Source organism: Corvus kubaryi, unplaced genomic scaffold (assembly GCF_017639235.1).
Source record: "Corvus kubaryi isolate FWS band 111438036 unplaced genomic scaffold, C.kubaryi_AGA036_p1.0 37308, whole genome shotgun sequence".
NCBI lineage: Eukaryota > Metazoa > Chordata > Aves > Passeriformes > Corvidae > Corvus > Corvus kubaryi.
This window is the reverse complement of record NW_024581096.1, coordinates 5489739-5512669: the sequence shown is the minus strand read 5'-3', so window position 1 is coordinate 5512669 and position 22931 is coordinate 5489739. Positions and strand designations below refer to the sequence as shown.

Here is a 22931-nt window from a genome sequence, read left to right as displayed (position 1 = left end):
TTGGCATAAGCTCATGGGAGAGGAGGAGCTGGGAAACGATATGCTCTTGGTGAACTGGGTGGTGGTTGGGGCAGCCAGGGTGCCCTGCTTAGCTGCTGAGACATCGTCTCCTTTTCAGAATGCAAAGCTTTGTGGTGTCGGCATTACTTGGTCTGCTTCCGAACCTGAACCTTGACTGTCACGTTCATCTGGAAGTCCTTCACTGCCATAGGACCCAGGCTATTTCAGCAGGAGTTAACTAGCAGAGCTCTGAGATAGTGGCATCTGGCTCAGCATGGGTTGTGCGAGTTTTATGGTGATGCTCAGGGTGTGGAGTGAATTCTAGTGACATTCCTCGTGGATTAGTAAGGGATCAGAGGAGTGATCACCAGTCTACTGAAGAAGGTCACCCACTATGACTCCGAGGATCCCTTCTCTCCTGAGCTGACCCTTCTCCCCAGCTCTCTGGGAGGTTATTGGGACCTCTTGGTCTGTGGAAGAAGCTGGACGTCAAGGGCACATACAGTATTCCTAGTGTATGGGCTGTAGTTCCCCAGGCAGCTCCCATGGCACTCTGGAAGGAGGAGAGCGGGAAAGGTGTGAATGTGCGTGCTGCTGCTTATTTGTCCTTTTTCCCTTGCTCTTAAAGCTGCTGCTCTTGGCTACTGCTCATTATACCCTCCTGTGAGCTGATCTGACTTGCTAAGCATGATAACACCACTACCCCGCCTCTCATGTTGTGTTCTATTGCAGTGAGGTGAAACAGCTCATAGAGGGGCCAGAGTGAGCAAGAGAGCAGGAAGCCCATAGGTAGTGTCAGAGTTGCTGATTTGACTGCCTGGATCTTACAAAGCTGTGCTGTCCGACAATTCTATTTTGCACCTAAAGGTGATGCTGTACTTGCTGGATGTCTCACTGCCTGCCAGGCTGGTCTGCTCCCTGCTGCATGCTCCACCCTGTGCCAGTTCTGGAGCTCACCTGGCAGCACAGGAACTGCAGCAAGAGGGAGTGATGGTGGTTCTGCCACCTTAAAGGACTGTGCATGTTCGGCCTGTTGGCACAGAAGGCAGGCACGTTCCAGCCACAGCAAAGGAGCAGGTGGGGATAAGCAGCCATGCTGCAGGGCAAGAGTGGGAAGTTGGCAAATGTTGTCCTGATTTTCAAGGAGGGTAAGAAGGAGTATCCAGAAACTACGGTTCTATCAGTCTCACTTCAGTGTCCAGTAAAAACCATGAAAAGATTATTCTGGGAAGTATTGAAAAACAGCTGGAGGATAATGCAGTCACTGGTCACAGCCAGCACGACTTCATGAGAGGCAAAGTCCTGCTTGTTGAACCTGATTTCCCTTTATGACAAGGTAGCACACATAGTTGATCAAGGGAAGCTGGTTGATGTGATCTTCTTGGATTTTGGCAAAGCTTTCATTGCTGTCTCTCACAGGATCCTTCTGGACAAAGTGTCCGGCTCACAGCTGGACAAACATATCCTGTGGTGGGTGAGCTACTGGCTTATGGGTCGGGCAATAAGGGTTACAGTCATTGAGGTGTCATCAGAGTGGGGACCTGTGATCTGTCACAAGTGGGGCTCTGCAGGGCTCCATCCTCAGGCCTGTGCTCTTTGACGTCTTCATACATGACGGACAAAGGATGAAAAGGAATACTAAGTAAGTTTGGTGATTATGCTGAATTTGGAGGAGCTGTTGACTCCCTTAAGGGCAGAGAGACCTCAAAAAATTAGAGCGATGGACAATCACCAACCATATGAAGTTCAGCAAGGGAAAGTGATGGATTCTGGGCACCTGGCATGGGGCAGCCCTGGCGAGTATGGACAGTCAGTGTGGACAGACTGGGGAATGAGAGGCTGGAGAGCAGTGCCATGGAAAGGGCCCTGGGGGTCCTGGTCAGTGGCAAGTTGAACATGAGGCAGCAGTGCCCTGGCAGGCAGGAGGGCCAAGCGTGTCCTGGGGGGCATCAGGCACAGCATCACCAGCCGGGCAAGGGAGGGGATTGTCCCCTCTGCTCTGCACTGGGGCGGCCTCACCTCCAGTGCTGGGGCAGCTTTGGGTGCTGCAGGATAAGACATTAAACGAACAGAGAACATCCAGAGGAGGGCCACGAGGATGTTGAAGGGTGTGGAGGGGAAGCCTTGTGAGGAACAGCTGAGGTCACTTGTTCTGTTCGGCCTGGAGAAGACTGAGGGGGAACCTTGCTATGGTCTTCAACATCCCCAGGAGGTGAAGAGGAGGGGCGGGCACTGGTCTCTTCACTCTCATGACCAGTGGCAGGACCAAGGGAATGGCCTGAAGTTGTGTCAGGAGAGATTTAGGTTGGATATTAGCAAAAGGTTCTTCACCGAGAGGGTGGTTGGGCACTGGAACAGGCTCCCCAGGGCAGTGGTCACAGCACCAAGCCTGACAGAGTTCAAGAAATGTTTGGACAACGTTCTCAGGCACATGGTGTGACTCTTGGGGTATTGCGTGCAGGGCCAGAGCTGGACTTGGATTATCCTGATGGGTCCCTTCCAACTCAGCGTATTCTACGATTCTATGACTTGGCTATTTGTTGCCTAAGCACCATAAGGACTTCATGTCACCTTTTCAGTGGCAGAATCTAATGTTTCCTACATAAATGGAAATACAAGTTAAGTAACTGAGGGGAGAAGTTTACATTAAATAAAAATATACTAGACTAGAACAATTTTTAAGACTCCAGCACTGCAAGGCTAACAGTTAGTTGCATCAAAACAAGAACTAGATAGGGTCAGTCATTATCATTTATTCTAACATCAATCATTATGCTAAACAACTAAACAAAAAGCGAGGTGCAGCTTGTAACTGAAGTGTTTTGGATAGGTATTTTGTTTTGCAGATTTTAGTGACCATCATCAGAAAAACACCCTTGTATCTCTTCATCAGGGGAAGCAAAGCTCATGACTTGGCAAATCACATCTTTTGCTGTTCAGAATTGTTATCAGCTGGCACTCCTAATTAAAAAAATAGTAATTTCTTACCTGAGGATTTACTGTGCCAGCCACTGTAAAAACAAGCATGCTGGGTCTAGGAAAGAACTCCACTAACTCCATCTGGCATTTGACAGAATTGATATGCAAGGTCTTACAGCTTTTCAGGGTCCAAGATTAAGGCTTGTTGTCTTGAAGGACAGGAGAATCAGGGCAAGAAGCATTTCAACATTAAGGCCTAAGCCAAGTAAAATTTTTGTATTCACAGCTGTAATCCAGTTTGACATGGATTTACGAATTTGGGCAAGTTTTATTCCCACACAGAACAGATATGTGTTCCTCACAGCTTACAGTGTAATCTGAACACTGGGTGACACTGCTGCAATGTGCTACTTTGAAGCTACATTTAAGTCCCATCTGAGATTTGCTGTACTTTAGCCATAATGTTTCAAAAGTCTGAGGAAAACCATTACTCAGTAGCTACCTGCATCACTGCATGCTGCATTTTTCACTCCTCTGTGCACCATCAGGTGTGTGGTAGCATGTGCTTTGGTGGTACCCAGAGTTCTTAAAGTGCATTCAGAGTTGCTGCTACGTATCTCTGGAAATGAAGTAGCAAACACAGTGCAGATGCATGAAGAGCTTTACAAGAAAAGAAAGGTTTCCAGACATTTATTTCTGGAACTGTACACCAGGTATTAAAGTACAACAAATACAAAATAATGCTCAAAAAAATCAGTGTTTATGTACAAATATTAAAACCAATGCAACAACAGCGACTTCCTCTTGAACATCTGATACTAAAACATGTTCCGATTGTCACTTGATTTGTTGTTATGCACAGGGTAGTTATTTGAACTGAGAATAATTGGAATCTCTGTTTTATTAGGAAGACTATAACCATTCCTACTTTATTGTACAATTGATAGCATCTTCCTCCTTCTTTCAATGAAAAATAGGAATAATAAAAATAGTAACCTTGTCATTATCTTACAAATCACTGTATTTCAAATCCCTGTCTGTAGACAATGTGCTTGTAATGCTGGGCCAATAGTGTCCCTGTTGGTCAGTTTATCCATTAGTTTACATTCAAAGTTGAAATACTCACTAGAGACTTTGGTAAAATTAAGTAGTATCACTGTGTCCTACTTGAACTGAAGTTTTCCTATATTTTTGACTCTCAGTTTCAATTGCACAATTCATTGACCTAATTGTACACAATTTCGTATTTTTCAAACAGTATTGTATTGTACATCCTTCAAGTAAATTCAGCAGTTTGACCATTGCAAGAGGAAGACTAAACACTTAAGAACCTAGCATGGGAAGATGACGTGTGACCAACTGTGGTATTGCTATAATCACAGCACCAGTTACACTTCTAAATGAATCTGCTACCCTCTTCAGATTCCCTGTACATAAAAAGGATACATTTACCAACACTGCAATTGCCCATTATGGATTTTTTGGTTTGTTTGTATGAAGAAAACACATGGCAAAGGACAAAGAATTCATCACAGTTTGTTACAAGAATTGTGCTTCACCATGTAATAGCCAAAGCACTGTAATTTCCTCATATGGTTGCAATTCAGTTATCTCCATGCTGACTTTCAAAACACAATTCTTTTAATAAACAGTAACAAGTTCTCCATTTAAATGTTTAAACTGAGAGAAAAAAGTAAGTCCAGCTTTTTAAAGAAAAGTTCAATAAATAGCTATTTTACATGGATAAAGTCATAGTGGTACAAATTTATGAATGTCACATCAAGCATGCACAAAAATGTTACTATACACAGAAGTAGTCAGAAAATATTGAAAGAGATATCTAAAAAGATATGAAGCATTTACATATTTACGAAATCTTGCAAATTATTGCCTCATTTTAACATGGAATTAAAAGTAAACGATACCAGCTAGCTAGCCAACAGGCTAAATAAGATCAGCATTTATATTAGACTACCCAGAAATCATTTTTCTCTCATACCATTTTCTGAATTTTGGTCAAAGTCTTTATTAAATAACTAAAGTGTCCATTCAACTTGCTGACAACCCAAGCCTTAGACAAGTCTCTGCCTACATTAAGAGCCCAGCAATGCATAGATAAACTGAGTATATTACTGCATCAGCTAATGAAAATGGGCATGTTCATTTAAGTGCAACTGGTATAAGCATTCAGTCATCTTTGTATGATTTTTATACAGACCAGCCACTCACTGTAAACCCATAGATAAACTTGAATGTATAACAATGGAAGATTATGGCCAGAATTCTACAAAACTACTTGAAATGGGTTGATTCATAAACAAAAGAAACAAGGTACAAAGTTCAGCACAAAACACAGCAGTAAGAAGCTGAGAACTTGGCTAAAAATGTCAAGAATACAACACAGGGCCAAGGCTACCCGTTATTTACTGTGTACTTACTAAAGTTAAATATTTCAGATGTTTAAGTTAAGAACTGATTACAAAATTGTATCTACTTTTGTCCACTGTGCTAAACTAATTTGTTTTTAATATGGTAAATGTGCTATTGCATAAACACTTCAAAGCAATCTTCATTACAATGCTGTAAAGAAAACTCCATATACTGCATCTGAAAATCAGGATGTCAATGCAGTTCACAGTATGCATAATAAATACCCTCATCCCTTTCAAATATTAAACTCACTACTTTCTAATTACTCAGCACAACCTTGAAGCAACTATTAAAAATATCAACAATGCAAACTTAATTGCTTGAATAATGAAAACAAATTAGTGGCAATTAAATTTGTAATACAAACAGTGCAAAGAAAAAGTATGGAGGGAAAGGGGTAATCCTACTGAAGTGAGGTTCAGGCTTTCATTAGAACACCCTGCAAGTTGTATGCTACAACATGTTACATGCCAACACTATGCTTGGTTCCTGCAGCAACTGGAACAAATGTTTGCAAGACAAACTTCCTGGATGGCTAAATTGCACTCAAGGTTCAAAATAAAAAAAATGTAATGCAGTTAAATACTTGCTTTTATGGGATGCATTTTTACTCATCCTTTCCTATTTGACCAAGGAAGTGAAGTGCCATTTTGAAGCCAACGACTTGCCAAATAAAATAAATGCAATCCACACTAAATAAGAACTTTTAAGCATGTACTTCAAGGTTCTACTATTACTATATAAACTAGATAGTCCCTCAGAACTGTAACACTTAGAACTGCAGTGCTCCAAACAACTTAAGATGTCTTCCAAACGTAGACTGTTTAGTGGTAAATCCTAAGGTGTGCAGACTGTAGCTTTATACATCAGCTGCCTTAGGACAGGTAAGGTACACGATTGCATTACTCTTCAAAATTGTGGACAAACCCCATCCAAATACAATATAGCCTGAAAATTATGTGTTTAAGCCAATTAAGTTTGAAGTACACAGACATCTATGGCAGCATGATTACTTCTGTGTAAGGTAGCCATGACCTTTAATTTTGCAACAGCATTCAAGTGTAGATCTTCACTTTACTCATCTTAAGTCCCTTGTGCTAGCTTCCACCAACATGAATTTGCTATTTTGTAAACTGAAGTGCTCTAGTTTAGTATCACATGAGAGAAGGTTCCATTTAAAAAACATCCTTGTATGTTTGTGCAGTTTAAAGTAAAGAAATCCATCCCTGCCTTTATAAGGGGGGGAAAAAAAATGCTACATTGAGCAGGGATCAGGATTGGTACCTGTAAACATTGTTACTCCACTGCATCCATTACGGCAAAAGTAACTTAGACTAAAAAAGCCACTCCAATCTGTTCAGAACTTCTGTGCTGGTTTTGAAACGGTGGCCTTCGTCTACAGGCTTTAGAAAAAAAACTGAAGCAGAGCTTAAAGCTGCACCACAGAGTTCTCTTAGTCCCAAACTCTGCCACACATCCTATGACATTTCCACATTTATGGACTGAAAAAAGAAATTACTCTTGATAAATCAAGATATAGTTCTATACATACAAAGACATCACTGATGTCATAAAGTTCAAACTTCCAGTGAAAGACTAAGCAAACCTGATAGCTCCCATCAAGTTTACTACTACTGCATAAAGTACCCACTGTTTGTTTAAGTTTCCACAGTCATTCTGAGTGAAGGGCAGCATGTTGGTGGAGAGTGTGGGTACTGATAAAACCATTTGTCTCATTTGCAGATAGACTGCTGAAGTCAGCCACTGAAACAGCCATTTTGGCACTGGTAATGTGGTGTGTGTGGTTTTCGAAGTCCACACCAAGGTTATTTACAGAGACATCATTCATAAAAGATTCTGGGACAGCAATCCCCATTTTCAATCTCTTCGCAGGTCTTTCTGCCTCCTCACTGCACATGTTCATTTGGTTTAGCTCTGAATGATAAAAGCCAGTCTCAAATAAATTAAAACAATCACTTTCACCATTGCTAGGCAAGTTAAGTAATTCTTCTGTTCCAACAGGCACATGATTAACTGGTGCTCGGGGTAAGCTGTCCATGGGAGGGAAGGCGTCATCCAGGCAGTTCACGTCTGAAGTGTGGCAGACTGTAGCTACACTGTTGGTCAGTGCTGGAAAACAGATGAACACAAATGCAAATGAAATAGTTGTTTGTGTAGTTCCAACCAAGGTATTTTTTTTTCTTGATTTACCTGTCAACTCATTGGCAGTGATAGAGTTCAGAATGCTTAGCTGTTGATCAGGAATGCTTTCTGTTCGACTATTAGATGTTAAGGCTGAAGAATGCACTGCTCCACCAAGGGATTCTGCTTCATCTACCAAACGATCCATGTAGTCCCTAAAAGAATATTGCATCCATCAGGTATTATATAACTGGAAAACAAAAGCTATAAATGATGATAGGTTTAATTTCAGTTGCCATAGCCACTGAAGTTTTACACTGCAATGACATAAGAGGGGTGGGGGGGATGTCTTCTACATTTCTGATTTGCAACAGAAAACCCATTCCAAGAACATTTTACTTACGTAACTCCTGGATGATGGTTATATTTCTTCTTTCCAAATCTTGTTTGCTGAGCAAAGTAATCATAACGTTCTGACTTCTTCCACATGTAGTAGAAAGCCACACACTCAGCAACTGTTCTGGTTCTTACCTAAAGGGCAACAAGAATAATTTGTAAGATTAATGCAAAGACTTGTCATCTTCCCAGTTCCCAATCCTGCAATATTGTTAGTTCTAATCGTTCTGGAACAAACCTTTGCAGACTTCAAACAGCCCTACTGTTTCAAGTATTACATTTGTTCTACTCTACATGTTATTAGATTTCTTTTCAAACTAGATTGAAACTCTGTCTACATCTGAAGTACTTATATATACAAAAACATTTTTTAAACTGTAAGATATACCCTCCCTTAGGATGGCAAAAGCTGAGCAAATTAATGACCTAAGAGAAGTGAAGCACAGAAGACTGTGGGTACGTATTCCTTTGGGGAAAGCCCAGAACCATGTAGGCTCTGGCAAGAGAGAGCTGTCAAATCATGACAGCAACTGCTTAAACAAAATAAAACTGTGGTCTTGCTGAGAAGGTATAAAGGACTGAAAAGACTCATTTTGATCTATGTTAACTGTTTGTCTCTTTCCCCAAAATGGAGGTTGCTATGTGAAGTCAGATTCTTGGAGAAAAAGTCATTACTTCTATTTATATTCACTTTTTGATGCAGAAACACTTCACATCATCATCACATCACCCACAGTTCCAGCTTTACAACTATAATATACAACTCTAATACAATCTGGCAGTAAAATATATTTGAGCTTTCTCAAACATATAGAAACATCAGTGGCGAATCCAAAATGCCTTGGGTGCAGTAGTAAACCTTGCTAGTTTAGGCACAGACATACCAGGCAAGGGAGGAAATTAACATGTCCACATGCTAATGCATAAAGTCCCAGTTAACAAAGCTTTGCAGTGCAGTGATAAGGAAACACATCTCGTTAAGCTCCTCCACCCTCTTAATCTTTTCTAGCTGATACCTGCTGTACTCAAGTGACGTTACCTTATGCTGGATCCCAGAACCTTCCCTAAACTTTCTGGCCTTTTACCTGGGAAAAAAACCCAGGAGATTTCTTAGACAAATTCTGGTCCATAGTGACACATGTGTTTTGTTCCGTGTTGGAAAATATATTTTAATCTCTGATGCATTAATTTTTATTTGTAAAGTCCATTTAAAATCTGAACCACCCAAATTACTTAGGATAGGTTAAACCAGGTAGTGGGCAAGACCAGCAGACAGTTGTTGAAGAGCAACCACAACCCTATAAAGTTTACCTGAAATGCAATAAAAACAAGCAGACTCCTAAAGAAAAAACCCCTTCAATGTAGTATCAAAAGCATAAAGGAGGTAGACAGGAAATTTGGAAACACTGATATTGTCAACTGCTCTTTTTTGACAACAAAAAATTTAAAAAAGCCCTATTCTTCAGGCACAGAAGAGTCAATCAGAAGCAATCCAGACCAAGATTAGAACTCCTTTTTGGCTCAGAGAGTAAGTATTATGGATGACTACACTTTATGAAAACACAGAGCTCAGCCTGATTCTGTAAACTTGCACCTTCCTGGTGGCAAAATAAATTAGGCAAACATGCATTCTCCCCTCCTACAGCCATGGTATAGAAATACTATTCCCTTTCAGGAAAGGCACGAATTTAAGTTGAATTGTAATGCACATGCATAAATAGAAGTAATGTTAACATAAGTTGATTTCAGAGATAATATATTGACCCATCTTGCAATGCCTAATATTTCCAGTGACATTTGGAAATATTAATGCAGGGAAAGGAAAAATTAGTTCAAAAATGCCAAATTTATTTTAATATGCTTCTTTTTCCCTCTTTTGTACGGCTTCTGACAAAGAGATTGCCTTCATGTAGTTTCAGTATCATACCATTTACCAACTCTTCCATTTAACTGTAAAATACTAACCTTGTTTTTCTGTATGAGATGAAAGTCTTTTCCATACATCAGAAGTGCATTTTCAAAGCTTCTGCATTCTTCTTCTGTCCATGCTGTCATCTCTTCTAGACAATTATAAAAGTAGCATGAGAAACTTGATTTCACTCACTAACCTCTGACAAAGAATAGAATTTTTGTTCCTAATGGACGAATATCCAAATGCATTTAAAAAAAAAAAAAAAAAATGCAGTTATGTAGATTCATGTTATTTCCCCTACTGAGAAGCTAGCCTACCTGAAATCTAACGTTCTTCTTTACAAAGAATCATCTAGAAGAGCTTGATTTCTGAAATCTTTCATCCTTGAGGGCAAAGGTTATTTGAAAGGTTTATTGTTCTTAGTAAGCTTGTCATCAAAAAATAGTGTTCGATAATATCACTGAAGTGGTGTGATAATTTTTCTCAATATTTCTTGTTACACAGGATACAAAGAACAGTGGTTGTTGGAAAAAGGAGCAAAGGAAGCCTGAGAGAGCTCAGCCCTGCTGTGCAAACCACAGGAACAGCACTAGGCCCACACCCTCTAAGGCACTCAGGAGCCTAGGCCATGTCTGACCCAGGAGCCAGCTACCAGCCTGAGTGCCAGCCTTGGTGCACGCACTGTAAATCACAGCTGAGAAACAGGATGGGGTGAACTGTCATCAAAAGGACAATTCCAACCTGACACAGCAAGTGGAGGGATCCAGCATGAAACAGACTCCCCAGAACATACAACATCCTACCTGATCTTATAAACCCCCTGGTGAGGTAGTGGACTCCTGGAAAAGGTGTAAAAGGTGTCAGCACTGAGCCTAGGTCAGGCAGCCATACAGGACAAACTGACTGAGACTATACTTAACGTGATCCAGCCAAAAATAAAGAACAAAGAACCATCTTTGTTAAATGACAGACTCTGGTTTTCACTTAAGGGATTAATAAATAATAGGGACAAACAAGATGGAAGCCTATTTTCCAAGGAGACTCAAGCAAAGCTCTCCATGCCCTATGGAACTGTACAATAGAATCCATTTAGGATTGGCACAACACAAATGTTAGCACAGCGACGAATGGAGTGGGGCTTATTTATGTACCCAGCTGTGTCCTCCTGATTTTGGTACGAATGTCATCAGACTGTAATCAATCATAATCGCGAAGAGATACTACACAGTGGGTGAGAACTGCTTTATGGGAGCAGAACCGCATCTCTCCCCACCCCTCTCCTCAACCTGTTTCAGTGTTACAACAGCGGTGGAGGAAAGAAAGGAAGGTCAAAAGCAACCCCCTCCGCCTTTCTCAACTGCAAACTTCTGCAGCAGAACTTCCAGCTGGCTGACTGTCAGATTATATCTAATTTGTGCTAAAGTCATCATGACAGGGATGTGCTTGATAATCTGATTCCTACTCAAGGATTTTCCATGAAACCTTTTTTTTTTGGAAACACACTTTACTGACAAACCAGGTATTCTCTTACCCTGAGATGCCTTTCCATTTGAGCAGTATCTCTCAATTGCTTCTTTAACATTATGGCTACTTTTAAGAAGTTCATACAGCGCCTATAAAATAGGAAAAGTCTTTAGAAAGAGTCAGAGTTTTCTAATATCCAATACGGACCTCCAAAATCAGTGTTCCAGTAAACATATCTAATGCAAAAAAAAAAAAAAAAAAAAAAAGAGGATTTATCTTTACACATGATGAAAATTTAAAAGTAACAACCCAAACCACCCAAAAGTTGAGGCAAGATTTAATTTTAAAAAATGTAAAACATTATAAGCAATTATTAAAAAGGCTGGATTTGTCAACAGTATGACAATCAGAAACATCACAGATCACAACACTGCCAACATTCAAATACTCAAGATTTTTAAGCATGTGCTTAAAAATTTTAAGTAAGATCTTGATCCAATAATATCCGACTAAGGAATGAAGAAATTGAGTAGTGGTGCCTTTATAATGCAAGGCAGAGAAAGAGACCACATGTTAATTACCAAGTGCTGTGTCACAAATGGAACAGGATATAAAACCTACTTGTTCATTGTCCCGTGTATGTAGTCCTTCAGGAATTCTGCCAATCATTTTTTCATTTCCTGTTCTTAAGGAGATTTCAAAAAGGTATTCTTTAACTTTACTTTCTGAGATCACATCGGGTTTCCAAAGTAAATGGTCTTCATTTTCATAAACTGATAAAACAGAAATCCATTAATGCCAATTATAACATTTTTAAGGCTGTAGCATTAAAAGCTATTTCACAAATACAAAGACCAGTAAAAAAGAAGTAATCAAATCACACCACTTTTAAACTGCAGATCACTTTGGCTATTTAGTAATTTTCAACTAAAATTTGCCAAAAACTATAAATTATTATATGGCAATGTGGTGATTTGTTTTTCCATTCATTAGCAACTGAATGCTGTTGAGAACTTGGTATGTTGAATGCTTTGAAGTGATTAGGGTGTACTGTCCTCCACAATACACTGAAATGATGTCTGCAACTCTCAAATAGTTAATTTCAAGGATGATATATTGAAAGTGCACAAGAGTTGACCTGAACCTTTGTCAGTCTGTGCATATATTTCAATAGTAGATCAAACTGTAAATCCTTTCCTCTGATCAACAGATGTGATTACCACTGCACATCTTCATGTAGTCTCTTGGCAATAGAGAATTTGAGTTACTTAATTCAAACACAGAGTCATAATGGCTGTTACAGCAGAAAGGAAGGAGATGCTCAAAGCTCTCCTAAAACTGCAGGAAACAACATTAGGCTAAGACGAGGAATAGAATGACACCTCTGAAACTTCTTCTACGGCTTAACAACATGGAAAGCTTTCAGACAGACATGTTACAAGTGTAAAATTTATAGGAGAGCAAAACTGCTTTCTAGCACAATTCTGGTAGCTGGGACTACATAGCATAAATGTAAGCCCCTGTTTGCCATCACTAGCTTTTCAGGGAGTACAGAAAAGGCTTTCATAGAATCCTCCACCCCTACAACCAAGCCCAACCTTTCAGAGTGCTGCTGACACTCCTCTTCAGCTTTGTTTATCAACCAAGACCACACAATGCTTTTTGCTGGAGTCCATGACGCAAAAGATGCTCCTTGAGCCCTCTCAGCTGGGAGCTACCCCTTTGCTCTCGGCCATGCTATCAGACTTTCACTGGTTCTCTCTACTACCAGTTCATTACAGAGAAGATTATCAGATTAACCCCTCCTTGGTCATCCTCTGGTTATTAGCACTTCCTTAGTTCATGGCTGAGGAGAAGTCAAGATGTGGAAATAGTAAAAGAATCACCCACATAAATCCAGTCCTTACTCCTCCATTTCTTGGAACCCATTAGCATCATGCTTGAATCTTAAAAAATTGGAGGCTCTCCTAGATCTTAAGCAACACAGGAGATGTTCGCTTCCTAACATTTCCAGCTCCATCCCTACCAAACATTCTTCTTCTCTATTGTAAAGGACTTCTCCTCAAAAGAGCAGGCAGCGATGCTGAAAACACTCAATACAATTCACTCAAATAATATTCCCATTAAATGTTACAGTAACAGAACACAAGCACCTTAGAGAATATCAAAAATTTACAGGAAAAAACCCAGAATGCCCTTCATTTATTATTGTATCGCCCTACCCATTTCTTAATTTCATAGCTTTTCCACCGATGAGCAAATTTTTTTGCATTATTTGCCTTTTTAATTCCATGACTATATGCTGGTTTCTAAAGAAACAAAATAAAACTCAACTAAATAAAGCTCTTTTTTCCACTCTAGCACAACTGCAGTTTTTAACCTAAATTTGCACGGGAGACAGTATATCAGGACCTATACAAGGAAATTTAAAATAGCTTATTGCTTTGTTTTCCATATTAATTTTGTAACTCACATGATTTTACCTGCCAAAAAAAACAACCAAGGAAAAAGGCTGTTTTGAACATCTTCAGTGTAAATTCAGTTACATGCTCATAGACTAGCTATGATTCTCCAATGACGGACTCCCTTCTTGACCTACAGTTGGTTGCCTCCTAATACTACTGGATACTTCAGAATTAACCCTCCTTTTGTCTTAAGAATGTCCTCTCCAAGTTGAAGAGACACATTTCTGAGATTTAAGTATATAGTTGTGCTACTTCAATTTTCTAGTGCCTTATTTTTAATGGTCTCTGAGACTTTAGCTAGGGAACTGAATTGACCTTACAAATTTAAATAACATTTTTCCATCAAGTGCTATGTATAAACATAAAATAAGAAGTAAAAGTTAGAAGAACGCACCCTTTTCATCATCTCTGCATCTGCCAAGGTAAGCTGGAATTTCAGCCTGGTATTGTGAACCAACCATTATTTCCTGAAAATGTAATAAAAATGAAGAGAGAAAGTTATTAACAATATTTTGTGTATGGAAGTATTAAAAAATGTCATTAACCTGGCACGTGACATAATTCCTGAATGAAGGTGCCATTTTAGATACATACTAAAAATCTTAATGGAGTTTTCTTAACACCAAAGTTTTAACTTTTAAAAAATATAATTATTACCTTTCTCAAATCTTCAGATGAATTACCATTGTCTGCCTCTACATCTTCACCATCAGATTCCTTATCTCCATCGTAAGTGGTGTTTGCTTCAGACACAAAAAAGTTTGGTTTTAGCTACGAAAAATTTTCTGTTCAAGCACAGAACTACAAGATATCATTTACTTCTGAAAGGAGCACCTGCTCTTACTCAGGGAGACACTTATTATGTCTATTGATCCACATTTTTATCAAAAAAACCAAACTAGAATGAAGTCAGAACGCACTGATACTTGTATACTGCAGAACTGAAACATTTCTCATCATTGTAAATGACACAATCTACTGTATTTCCAACAGTCAAATGGAAATGAGACAATTTTTTTTTTGTTGATTTTCTCAATAAAAGCTTATATCTAGAGAAAAACCAGACAACTTCCAGGGCTATGACATAGCCTCAGGTTAATCACAAAGAGAGTAAAGTTGAAGGCATGCCTTTATTACCTATTAAAACCTTTCATCAGAAGTTTTAATGGGCATTCAAAACATTCCTTTAAACCAGGCTGCCTTAGCACGCAATGAAGATACAGGAGAGACACACAAAATGGAATAAGTAAAAGCCAGCAAAAGACTGCTTATTCCTCTTTAATCTTTTTTTTTTCTCCCTTCCCTTAGGAAGAAATACAGCAGAGCCCTCCAAACAGCGCAAATACGTTACTCCACAGAGTAACTCATATTTTAGAATCTGGAACGCTATGGTATTGGGTTCTGAACCAGTTCTGTTTTTATAGTTGTATAATCCCCAGCAGAATGATTACAGCTATTTTGTATTCTCCAACATCAGAAAAAAATATAAACTGGGCTGAAATATCAACTTCATCACAACTAAAACGTCATGAACATCAGAGACAATAGCCAAGACTGCATGGACTGAGGCTCTTCTTCTGTAGTCATTACTAAAATCACCAGTCCCTCTCTTTGGTTTTACAAGTAGCAAGCAAGGAGCTAACCTGAATGAATGGAACAATATGCCTAGACAATCACAGGCAATTATTTTGCCCAATTAATGTAAACTTAGCAAAACAGTCTATGTTATGTATTAGATATGCATATCTTAAAACTTATGTTATCTTAGAATCTGGGAGATGGACAGAGACCAGAAAAAAGATGGGACTGCCAAAAGCCCAGAGAACTGACATCTCCTTCCCTGAAATGGTGGATATTTGATTTTAAAATGTCTGGCTTAATGTTCTAACAAAGTAACATTTTTAAAGAAAACCATGACAGCTGAGAACAAAGATGACTGCTTCTTAATCCTCAGTACAGATGAGGAGCTGAGAACTTTTTTGTAGGAAGCTGCCACATTTAAAATGTCGTATTTCTTAACAGTTCACAAGTGCCAGCATGTTTTGAAGTTTGTTTAACTGAAAAAGGGGCATTATAATTTTTAAGTTTTTTGTATCTCTCTTTCAATACAAATGTCTTGCATTTATCAGACAGCAGCATGCAAAGGGCTATGACTGCTGGTGACTGAGGCAGCACTTTCCCTTTATCCCCCCCTCCTCTAGAGGAATGAAATCCCCCATGGAATACCTTAAGATACTTGCCAAATTAAAACTGTGATAAAAGTCTTCCACACTGCTCTAACTCTAGGACACCAGCGAACAAATGAGATGCAACAGGCAATCAGGAATATCTCATCCAGGTTGGATAACCGAACCACTGGTTCTCAGATCTTTCCCATCATAGCTCCATGGATAGTGAAATTTTGGTGGTCATGGGTTTACAGGCCCCATCCCATATAAAACTACTTTGGCTCACCCCATGAAGTCCTATGGAAAAGTGTTGAATGTGTGAAGGGAAATAATCACAAAGACACTGCGTCTCAGTTCACATCCACAGGCTGCACGGAGAAGTCACTGGCTTAAAAGCAGCAGCAAAAATTTTAGTAGAGAAACACTAATTTAAAAGAATGGGTTACATATTCATATAATTCACTAACATATTGAAAATCATGATGGGTGTTCCTCAATACTGTACTAACTACTGATTATGAAGTCATTGTATTTATAGAGAAATTAATTTTACTTGTGCTCTGAGCACAGAACCAAATATTAGTCTTTTAAGTAATCAATAATACCAACCCAAAGGCAATGTTCATGTACAACATCCTGCAAAGCACTGTTTCTCAACTCCTGGTACAGTGAGCATTACTCCTCAATTTCGGTGTTTTAAGACATGAAGCTATATATAACGCTATGACTTTTTTGAGTACTATTACAAAATCAGGTTTCCTACATCTTAATGGCCGAGGAAAGAAGTCAGTAGCCTCATGTGAAGTAACTGATGGTGTCAAGTCATCAGCAGAGGATTGTGTTTCTTCATCATCACCCGACAAGAGGTCTTTAGCGATTTCCTCCTGTATCATTAAAATAAAATAATAAAACCTCAGAGTGACTATAGACTGGTAAGCATTTAGATTCAGCCAACTGTAAACCTCATTAATTAAAATGAGTTACCTTACCATAAGAAAATTTAGCTGACCGTACTCCCTTAATTAAAAAGCTAGTTTGCCCCTACTAACTCTAAGAATACAACCATTCATTTCAGAGTCAAACATAGAGGTTCATTCCCCCTCTGTCTCCTATCAAAACCGATGCACAAGAACTAACTTTTGTAAGCATCAATCCCAGATGTTCCTCCAATTGCTTGCTGTAAAAAACACCAATGGAAACTGCCTCACATATTTAGCATTCTGTCATTCTTTGCATCACAGATATACTGAAGCTTTAGAAGCCTACTGCCCCCTAAACTCTGGGGAAAAAGCCAACCAAACCAAAAAAATCCCAGCCAGGTTTTTTGTAGACTTTTGCTGAGAGGAATAGTTCCAAATAATAGACAACTTTCCGAAACACAAAAAAATCTGATGTTTTTGTAGGTTAAAGAAATGATATTAAGAAAGAAAAAGCACACTGCGTCCACTAGCAGACATGTTTGAACCCCTCTGACTGAGATTTGGAAGGGAAAGAACTGTATTAGACAACAAGCCAACTACATTTTTGTAGCCTCAACACAATCGTGAATCCTAATGAGAATCAGATGTGCAGAGCCATCATTATACCCTTCTTTCTGTGGAGTTTACCATTACATCATACAGGAAAAATAAAAGACATATACTTACTACTTGCATACTTTCTAAGCTCAACTACAAGCTGCATGTGCTTTGTAGCAAAAATCGGAATACAATCTCAGAATTTAAAGTTAACTTGCAAACCACAAATGCTGAAGTTTCAGGTTTTTATATCAGCAGTGCAACACATATAGTCACTGCACATAAAACAACCTCTCTCTCATTCCTCAAAGCTGAGACCTTCCTAAATGACATGCATTTGAAAATAAAATTACAAAGCAATCAAGAGTGCATTTTCAAGTTATTTTCATACCATTTTGGTACTTGATATGTGGTGGAAGTCGAAGTTATTTCTGGACATCGCATATATTATCAAAAAATCCCACTTCTTAACTAAAAAAAAACCCCAAAACAACTAACAAACCTCATACTTAAACGTTCTTTGCATGTGTTTTAGAAGAACTGTTGACATCCTGATTTTTCTTTTGTACTAATATAGTAACACTGAAGTTGCTATACATTTGAAACTGTCATTATTAGAACTAGATGCCCAATATCCATGAAAAGGTAGGATCCCAGAGAATATATATCAAATATAACAAGAGACGTATTTTGTAACATCAAGAGATAATGACACATAATTTAAGGCCACCGGGATTTCTGCTTTTAAACAATTCAGGTAAAAATGGTTCTGGACTTACTTTATCTAGAGTCATATCTGGAAGTTCATCTGCAAGTTCACTTGGAGAGCTATTCGCACTGGAACCAGGCATAACTGGAATTGTGGGTTCATAGCCATAGAATGCTAGTAAATCTTCCAGTGGCATGTTTCCTTCCTAATACAAGAAGAATTACAACATTTCAACACTACAGCCAATTACTTGTAAACAGGTCAGGCATAAGAAGGTAAGACATATTCTGAAGAACAGAAATAAAAACCAAAGAAAAACTCAACTGAAAGCAGGAATGATTAAAGGTTTAAGATACGGTGATTCTTTGGTAACAGCAATTCATAAACATGTCTCTTGGCGTATAGTGAAGTCCTGTCAAGCTACTGGGGAAAACATTTTACTGGATGAAACTAAAGAGTAAGTATTAAAAATTTGCTCCCTGTCTGATGTAGAACATGATTTGTCAATATTTCTTCAAGAGAAATACAGAAAACCCTGAAGACTTTATTCCTACATAGCTACAGCTGCACACGTGAAAACCCCCACAAAGTAAACCAATATAGCAACTTTAAAGCCCTTCTTTTCATCTCCTGCACAATGTATTTTATATTAACCATTGACAAGGTAACAGAAGAAAGACAGCCAAGAGAAGGCAAAATTCAAGAGAAAGGCTTGATTTTTAACTTGTCTTTTCCAATAGCTTTTGATCAAGTCATTCTAGTAACTATCATCATACTTACATCCTAATACAATTAATAAAACAAAAAACAGTGAAGTTTTTTTGTAGTTACCTGGTTCAAGACATCAAAGTATTAAAAATATTTTCAAATATTTATACCTTTGAAAGTTATAACTCTAAAAATTTACTGCTGAACTCATACACTGATTAAATTGCTTTTTTCTTTAGTCAGGCAAGGTCTTAGTCCTGTGAAGACTTTTCACAATGGGTAAATGGGAACTCATGTCCAAGTCTTTCCAGGATCAGGAACTAAAGTAATAAAGTGTTTAAGATGTGTGTCTCTCAGTTCTTCTTTCTTCTGTCATAGAAGCAGTACGAGAACTTTGTGGAGTAACAACTCCACTTTAACCATCAGACCTGGCAAACTCCTTCACTACTATAACAGCAAACTCAATCAGCAAAAATGTAATTGTAAAGGCAGTAAGGCAAAAAAACCCCAGGAGTATAAGCACTGTCAACTCCACATTTAGAAAATCTGTTTTTACATGGACTACATAAACACAGCCTTGTATTTGATGCTAAAAATCAGTTTTTTGGAAGTCTGTTGACCAAAACCTGCAGTTATGCTGAGTGGTGTAAGTGGGTCACCAAACACTAATGCAAAGAGCACCAATTTGTGGGTGTTCAGCACTCAGCAGGCACTGAGAATGGGTGATGCACTGCCATGGATGAACAAGAGGTGTAAATATGAAAAACTTCTTATGAAGAAGATAAAAGGGAACAGGAAAAGCCAAAGAGCACACTGATCATTTTGTACATCCACTGAATGCTAAACTGATGAAACTAAGACACAGAAATATCATTTATATAGCAAATTATTGTGACCCATCATGCCTAAACCAGGATTGCTTGTCTGCATATTGGAAAAGTAAAACCTGACCAACATAATGAAATGCAGCTAGATGTCACTTTAATAGTACGTATATTGTACAGTTTCAACATACAAGTGATCTTAGATGACAGGACTCTAAAACCTGCGTCAGTGATTTCTCTACCAAAGCAAATGTGGTACTAAATAAAAAAAAAATATGAGTACTAATACCTTTGAGAAGGTAAGTTCAGCCTTTTCTGTGAGGATACACTGCTACATCTACATCCTAACCTGACTTTCTTTTAAACAAGCTGCAAAAGTATTTTTGCAGAAAACAGCACTATACAATACAAACTGAAGGACAGGTGGAATGTTCTTTTCACTAGAAAAGTTACAATATATATTTCACAAGGGACAGAGTCACTCTTACCTTTTCTAAATCTTCAATTTCAGAGCTGAAATTTTTGCTTTCTTCCATCATTTCCTCCTCTTCGAGAGTTCGCTCATCATCATAATCGTGTACCAGCATTTCAGCAGATGGGTCAAAGTCATGATCCTCAGATGATAAAGAGCCAACTATCAAAAAAAAACCTTAATTTGAGAAATTTTTTCCCTATACCATCATACGAAATTAAATCCCAGTAAAAAAAGTTGCATGAATTCTTTTACCAACAGGGTGACAGCTCTCAGTGGAGTAACAAATTTGTAAGTACTTCACAAATTCAGCTGCTTTAGCGGACCTTCCCTTTTCTTATTTTTAAGTAATAAGCATAATTTAAGCATAATAATAAAATTACAGTTTTCTCTCTTTCTACAAACAGAATACTAGGGAGAAGCACCTAAACAAGTAAAACAAAGTTTCAGGCAGTACAATCCCAAACTAATATTATACTGAATAAAAGTTTGCTCAAAACACCCTTGAAATCATCATTAAGATACAAAGCACACACATCACAAGATATCAGAAGCTGGAAGACTGTGATCTATAGACTCTGATTTTATTGATGTGATTTATATGGTAACAAGCATAGTTTTTCACTGGCAAACAGGTAACTTAGGTTATGAATTCACATCCTACTAACAGCAAAATAAAGTGAGACTCGCTTCCAATTGCTTTAGCCTGACAAACGGATCTTCGAATAAAATTAATTTGTAGTACTTGATCTAGAAGAAAAAGCACAGCAGAGTTTCAAGAAATATTATGGAAAATACACCAAAAATAACAAAATGCTTCTAATGGAACATATTAATTAACAAGACAGTGTAACAGGTCTGTGGTCCAACAGACACTTTTTCATTACTGAAGATGATACTCAGAAGTCATCAAAAAAGTACTGTTATTTTAAATGCACTTTGTAATTTCAAAGATTATCATTAGATTCAACAAGTTTTGAAGATGAAAATATTCTTCACCAGTAGTCAGTGTTCTACAGCAAAGAATCACCAAATTACAGGGTTGCTTTGCTCTTTAATGTTCACTTTTTTATGGCTTTCAGGTTGGAGAAAAAAGACAGATTAGGATAACCCTCTTTCACTTCTGGTTTCCCCTTACATACTAGTCCTCTGTTGCAATCCTTAGCTTTCAAGCATCAATGAAAAGGTTTATCAAGAATTATTTCTATCAAGGAACTTCTTCAAAAGTGTTGAAGGAAATAGCTACAAATTTTCAACCCTCTTCAAAAAATACTACAGTATTCCTCTCTGCACTGCTTTCAGCCTTGAAAGAGACAGCTGTATATACCAACACTTCTGAACCTTACGGAATGCAATTTTTCATCATTTATGGTAAATGTTCATTCTGTACATGCAGGTAATTGAACTTTGTTTAGCTTGCTTAAGACAAAGCAAGCAAAGTAAAGTCAAAGTTTGTACTATCATACTGCAGAGAAACACTCAGGCCAAAAGTGTTTTTTCACATGCTATTCATATTACGGTCTCATAAAACTTTCAGAAATCAATGCCGTCAATGCTACTACAGTTCCAATAACGATATTATGTGTTTAATTCTCCTGCTGCTGGCCATCACATCCTGCTCAAGCTCTAAGAAAGCATCAACTGCCTTAATGTAACATGTATTTGTAAGGGTGTGCTCAAGATTATTGATAGTAATTGCTTTTCTAACTAGTTTTCCATTTAACTCAAGGGGAAGTTCTGTTCCACAGATTTTACATTAAAAAGTTCCACTTCTCCTGTAGTTCTGAATGTTCAATACTCCATTTAAAATATTTAAAACTATACTGAAAAATACAAGTTCAAGAAGTTCCATAGTAGTTAAAGATTATGACAAACACTGCAGAATGCATTTGCATAGAAGCAAATATGTTCCCCAAATATTTGAGAATAGTTTGGCTGATGTTAACGATGCTTGGTTGGATATAATGTGTTCCAAAGAACCTTAACAGTATTTAGTTACAGCCATAAAAATTACTTGTTCTGATTTTAAACATTTTCTTTTACTACCAAGAAGTCAAAAATTTAGACAAGCCTGTTCTTAGCAGCAGCAAGAGAAGCTGTCTCTCTCCAGGCCATATGGCTTTACTGAGATGCTGTATTAAAAGTGCTAAAAACTTTGATTTCATTTTTGGTTCTGAGCAGTCAATTTCTAACTGCAACTGGACTTAAGTGAAGGATTCCGCAGCGCGCATCTCCTCTTAAAAACCTGGCAGGCGGTTAACAGCGTGCACACGAAGCCTTAGGAAAGCTACGAGGGGATAAATTTGGGAAGGAGCAGCAAGGAGAGAGCGGCGTGCGGGCGACAAGCCGGGTGCCGATGCAGGAGGTGGGCGAGGACGAACCTGGGCTCGAACTCCCAAAGGAAGCCTGCAGGGAAAAGAGAGCGAGCTGAGAGCGGGCTCCCTGCGGCCCGGCAGCAAGCAGGGCTCTTCATTTCACGCAGCCGTCGGAGCTGCCCCGTTTCCCCGCCGCCCCGCTTTCCCCCGCTCCCCTCCAGCCTCAGCCCCAGCGTCCCGCCCTGTTGGCCGCTCCATCCCGCTCACCCTCGCCCATCCCTCCTTCCCTCGCTCCCGCCTGCCGCTCTCCGTCCCTCCGCCTCCCCTGGCATAAGGCCCCCCCAGGGGCCGCGCCAGGCCCGGCCGTCGCTCCCGCTCCCTCCGGCCCCGGCCGGGCGGGACGTGACACGAACCGGACCGGCCGCTGCCTCCTCCCCCGCTCCCAGCCCGGGGCTCGCTCCTTCTCCCTCCCTCCGGGCGGTTCTCCGTG

General features: G+C 39.0%; 1 protein-coding gene across 2 annotated transcripts; it reads right to left on the bottom strand.

Annotated features, from left to right (window-relative positions):
• Positions 1–3593: 3593 nt before the first annotated feature.
• Positions 3594–22532, bottom strand: MIER3 (MIER family member 3). Of its 2 annotated transcripts, none has more exons than XM_042028318.1 (12): positions 22508–22532; positions 20143–20288; positions 18193–18327; positions 16660–16780; positions 14386–14471; positions 14123–14195; positions 11885–12036; positions 11331–11412; positions 9853–9947; positions 7895–8022; positions 7561–7706; positions 3594–7479 (listed from the first exon to the last, which is right to left on the bottom strand). In XM_042028318.1, exons 2-12 carry the CDS (start codon positions 20239–20241, stop codon positions 7022–7024), a joined length of 1575 nt encoding a protein of 524 aa, XP_041884252.1. In that variant the 5' UTR covers positions 20242–20288; positions 22508–22532; the 3' UTR covers positions 3594–7021. The 2 variants fall into 2 exon arrangements, with proteins under 2 accessions (XP_041884252.1, XP_041884253.1); XM_042028319.1 differs by having other exon boundaries at positions 9853–9944.
• Positions 22533–22931: the final 399 nt, after the last annotated feature.

Bases quoted from the DNA above. Each gene is read 5' to 3' on its own strand.
- MIER3 (XM_042028318.1), bottom strand. From the start codon at position 20,241: ATGCTGGTACACGATTATGATGATGAGCGAACTCTCGAAGAGGAGGAA. The intron at 18,328-20,142 runs GTAAGAGTGACT...TTCTTGTATTAG, and splicing joins AAATTGAAGATTTAGAAAAG to GAAGGAAACATGCCACTGGA. The intron at 7,480-7,560 runs GTAAATCAAGAA...TCTGTTTTCCAG, and splicing joins CACTGCCAATGAGTTGACAG to CACTGACCAACAGTGTAGCT.